The following is a 5,201-nucleotide window of genomic DNA, read 5'->3' as shown; positions in this document are numbered from 1 at the left end:
TACACCCGAGAGTCGTTACCTTGACAGAACCTGTTTTTCATGTCAATCCACATCTGTTTGGCCTCCGGGCGTAGTGAAATTGCCTTTCGGAGAGAAAAAGCAATGGAGTTGTAAATCCATGTTGTGACAAGCGCATTTGTGGACTCCCAAGTGGCGAAATCAGGAGCAGTGACCGCTGGTTTGGACACCGTACCGTCTATGTAGCCGAGTTTGCCTTTAGCAAGCAAGGCCAGTTTGAATGATCGGGACCATTCATCATAATTTTTGCCATTAAAAGAGATTTGAGTGATGTTGCCACTGGGATTTTCGACATGGACAATCTGGTATGGAGTTGTATTTTTGGTTTCAATGAGTTTGTCATCGGGATTCATCATTAGGACTGAAAAAAAAAAAACGAACCCGAGGATCAAAGTTTGAGGAAGACGAAGATTGAAGAATTATAGAGAACCTGTGCTCGATACCATAATAACGATTGATATTGATGCAATGTATAAGATTATATTATTCCCAATTGTGTTTTCAATACAATATTCACAAGGTATATATATATGAAACTGGATCTTAGCTATTTACGGGAAGAATTATTCAACAGCTATATTATTTACAACATATGGTAAGAGCGGATTTCTTGCGATATTTGCCGAGCTGGGAGAATATAGGCAACGGCTATATTGGAGTTGTTGAGCAACGTTTATGATAACGTCTATTACGATGGTTGATCTGAATCTAAAATAACTAGGAAACTAGTAAAATTTATGAAGGAACGGATTTTTGGGCAATTTGAAAACTCAAAGAGGCTTCTACAGGCGCTCATTTGCCTCCCAGTCTTCCAACTGCTGAAATATGTTGTCTAAAGACACTCCTATTAGAATCGGAGAGAGGGGAAAACATAAAGATAATCGTAATATTATTGATAGTAGTTCGTTCGTCGTGCCCATTACAATAAGAGATCGGACATTTATATAGCATTCGAAATAACCTAAATCTCGACCTAGAATCTCCTAAAGTAGGCAACTCAAATATTCATCATATCATTACAATATTATTACTATTACGGTATAATACCGTAATATTCTCCAACAACTCCTTTTGATATTATTCAAAAATTAGCGCTATCTTTTACCTTGTCGCCAAGGACTCCAACTTTTATGAGCACTATTGATGAATGATGATTCGATAAATGCCACTCTTTTACCTATGTATTTGATGGGCATTAAGCAAAAGCGTAATATTTAAATGAATGAAAATGGGTGTATCTAGAGGTGGAGATGTAGACAGAACAAATGCTCTATTTCCACTTATTTGATTTATATAGTTTTGTAGACGGAGGTGACGAATCAGTAACAACACCAAAAGTTTGGATTTGGGGATTAGGCCATTGAGCGTAATTTCTGTTTTTAGCCTAAGTTCAGGACATTTATAGATTACATGACCAGGGTCTTATACCTGTTGAGATATGAGCGAATTTAATTCCTTCATATTCATGATGACGAGGGAGATGAATTATTTTTGACACGTTAATGAATAAGATGAGATTAATGTAAAGATGTATGGTTATAGATTAAATTAGAAACATACATTTACATTAATAATATATTACATGTAACATGTTTATGTTACGTAGGTTTATTAGGGTGAGTTTTTCTATATAAGAAAGATCTGATATGTGTTGTAAGGGTGTGAGAGATGTAGCCTCAACAATGATATAGTGTGAGGTCCTCTTCACCGGTGAGAGGGGTGGTAGTCACCACAAAAAGGAGTTGTGTGGGGATTTCAGTCCGGCCCTTTAAGTGAGATGTGTGCTCGGAGTCCTTTGATGGTTTATTGTATGAAGGTTTGTCAAGTTGTACTTGATGATAATATATTATGGATGAGATGGTGGACGTAGGCATTTGCCGAACCACACGTAAAAATCGTGTTTTTGTATTTTTTTTCCTTCTTTATGTGTGAGCGCTAATTTTCCCCCAACAATACCTTAACAATAGTTTTTTTTCTTCATTTCCATCAATTTGAATTCATTTTTGATATTTCTGTGGTGTACAGCGGCTGAAAAACAGAAAGCAGAGGTTGAAGAACAGAAGGCAGAGGTAGAAGGTCTCACAAATGCAGAATTGGTTCGATTTGATTTCGCTACCATTAAATCAGCAACAGCAAACTTTTCAATCTCAAATAAGATCGGAGAAGGAAAATTCGGGCTAGTTTACAAGGTGGTTTAATCTGGCTAGTCAATAATAATACAAGTATATGTTTTGTGATTTTAGTACTACGACCAGGGGCGGATCTAGGGGGGCCCGGGTGGGCACGTGCCCCCATGAAATCCTAGAAATAAATTTTTATAAGTATCTTAATTATGCATCAAGCTATAGTAGAGCAGTTGGTAGAGGGAGTGTATATTAAATTATTAATCTATAGGTAGTAGGTTCAATTCTTGTTACATTGAAGTTTAGTTAGCTTGTTTCTTCATAGCTATTTAAGCTATCCAAAAACTATTAGAAAGAGGATTTGAACTCTAGACCTCTAGCTAATATACCAACAACTTAACCATTGAACCACTTGTACTTCTTATTTATTTAAGGAGTAGAATATAATATATCCTATAATTAGTGATGTTATCGTCAATTACTACAATGTAAATTTAATGAAATCTATAGCATTTTGGAGAAAAAAAATCAATATTAACATAATCGAACCAACTAATTCACCCTTTTTTGTTTAATTTCTACTGACATTAGGAGAAAATTTTTTCTAAGTATTAAAATGTTTTTACGATAAAAATAATGTAATAATTTTTTTTTTTACGGTGCCCCCCTTCCACAAAATTCCTGCATCCGCCCCTGACTACGACCTAGGTTATTGGTACTATTTCCTTAATACTTCGGCTTTATTTATTTTCACAGGGAACTCTTCAATCTAGTAACGAAATAACTATCAAGAGGCTAGGTCGTAACATAGACGACCCAGAAATATTTATGAATTGGTTCAGCATCGTGGCCAGATTGCAGCATCCAAATCTGGTTAAACATCTCGGATTTTGTTCAGAAGGAAAAATATATATGCTTGTCTATAAGTTTATGCCAAACGCCAGTCTTGAATCGATTTTGCGTGGTATCTCACCTTTATCATCCTCATTAAACTCTTTATGGTCAATGTTGCTCGTGTTGATATTATCTAAAATGTCTAATTGGATTTTTAGAAACACTTTTTCGCATTGTCATTTTACATATTTGTACATGCATGTAGTTGTTAAAATCAACTTCAAAAACTAAGATTGTGGAAACATCTGCCTGCAGATTCCAGCAAACTTGTAGAAATAAACTGGGAGACATGGTACAAGATCATTCTAGGAATTGCAAAAGGACTTGAATATCTCCATCAAGCCGGTGTTTTACATGCTGGTCTCAAAACTAGCAATGTTCTATTGGATGAAGATATGAATCCTAAGATAGTCGATTATGCTATAAGCTCGTTCTATCAAAAATCAACTCAGCTTGGAAACCATTGGTTTGCGATATCCAATGAATTATAGTATGATTCGATATCCCAATGTTTTTTTTTTTTTGTACGAATTCCTGGATTCTGGACTAACCTTTCATATCGGAACGCTTCAATCAGTTTTAGCTACTTAAAATGCATCAACCTGAGTTACCTAAGACCACATTGAACCCTCCAAATCTCCAATAACCATCATTGCCCCTCTTCCGCTACCTGCGGGAGCTATTGAGGCACTAGGATAAATATTGTAATACATTATCGCTGTTGTAGCCTTGTAGGTGCAATGGTTTTGAAAGGTGAAGGTAATATTGTGTTTCATAAATTTGAAGCATGTTAATTCTATATAAAGGCATGTTGTCGTGCTGCTTGCAGCGCGTACACTGATCCGGAATACTGTTCAACGGGAAAGTTCTCTACTGAGTCCGATGTCTATTGTTTTGGTGTCCTAGTACTGGAAGCCTTGAGTAATCTAAGCATTGGGGAATCATACCAGTCCAGAGAAGATTTTCAAACACGAGTAAGCGTTAATATGCGTGGAACACTGGAACTTGTACAATACTCTACTAAACAGAAAGGGAACCTCTAAAGCTTCTACTCTACATCTTTTTTTTTTTTTTTTTTTTTGCAAGGTAAGGAAGATATGTGAGGAGGGACGGTTAGCGGAATTTATAAAGCCTGAGCTAAGGGCCAATTGCCCGGAGGCTGACGTGATAACTTGCATTCTCATAGGAATTAAGTGTGTCACTCCGTACAAAACACCAACCATGACAGAAGTGACATGGATGCTTACAAGTGAGGACGCATCCCACCAGCTCTGGCACCTCTAACATGATGTCCTTGGTGTACTTCAGTAATGTTCAAAGTTTAATATCTTCTTGATGAGGCTGACAGTACAGGACACTGTCAATTCAAGTCCACGGCTATGCAGAGCTACGGCGCTATATTCTGCAATCTGCATTCAGTTAAGTTTAGAATCATGTTTGTGCAACAGCCATTTGCTGTGTACTGTTGGATAATTTTATTTTATTTTGACAGCACTCACAGCACTATTGTTGGATATAATGCTTCAAAAGAAGCTATTTGTTCAGACCTTAATTTTCTCCCTTAATGATCTTTAATTGATTACTATGCTTATTTCTCCCCCATTAATGTGTTTGCACAATAGTTGCCTCATTTTCCTCCTTTTACTAATTAATGATATTCAAACTCATGGCATCACTCTAAATTGAGAGTTGAGCCCCTTACATATTCTAAAAAAAAACACAAGAAAACTCTCATAAAATGTCCCCTTCCCTTTGGCTATTCTCGGTTCTCACTTTCATCTACATCAAAGGTGCGGAGGTTGTGTTACTAAAATTTTGAGTATGTAGCGGATTTTTCTCATATTGTTTTATATAATAGGAATATTTATAATAGTTGGGCTTCAACCATCACCTTAAGGTTTTGGTTGAGTTGGTTCATCTATCATGGTATCAGAGCCAGTGTGACCGAATGTCACGGGTTCAAATCCTACAGGCATTTGAGTGAGAGAGCGTAATAGGAATATTTATAACAATTGGTCTCTCTTGTGACGGGTTACCATTTGTGGCGGATAATTTGTGAGTAAAAATGGTAACAAAATGGGTTAGTGGAGAAAGGGGACCACATGAACAGTGTTGCAGAGAGAGAAAAAATGGGTACTTTGTGAGGTAAAATGGTATCCGTCACTC

The 5,201-nt window shown here is 36.6% G+C and overlaps 1 protein-coding gene across 1 annotated transcript; it reads left to right on the top strand.

Moving 5' to 3' along the window:
• Positions 1–1,161: 1,161 nt before the first annotated feature.
• On the top strand, positions 1,162–3,526 carry LOC141607163 (cysteine-rich receptor-like protein kinase 44). Its single transcript, XM_074426522.1, has 4 exons — positions 1,162–1,225; positions 2,044–2,207; positions 2,898–3,105; positions 3,291–3,526. The coding sequence occupies exons 1-4, from the start codon at positions 1,162–1,164 to the stop codon at positions 3,524–3,526; spliced, it is 672 nt and encodes a 223-aa protein (XP_074282623.1).
• Positions 3,527–5,201: the final 1,675 nt, after the last annotated feature.

The sequence above is a fragment of the Silene latifolia genome, chromosome 10 (assembly GCF_048544455.1).
Source record: "Silene latifolia isolate original U9 population chromosome 10, ASM4854445v1, whole genome shotgun sequence".
Lineage (NCBI taxonomy): Eukaryota > Viridiplantae > Streptophyta > Magnoliopsida > Caryophyllales > Caryophyllaceae > Silene > Silene latifolia.
This window is presented reverse-complemented; position numbering and strand designations above follow the sequence as displayed.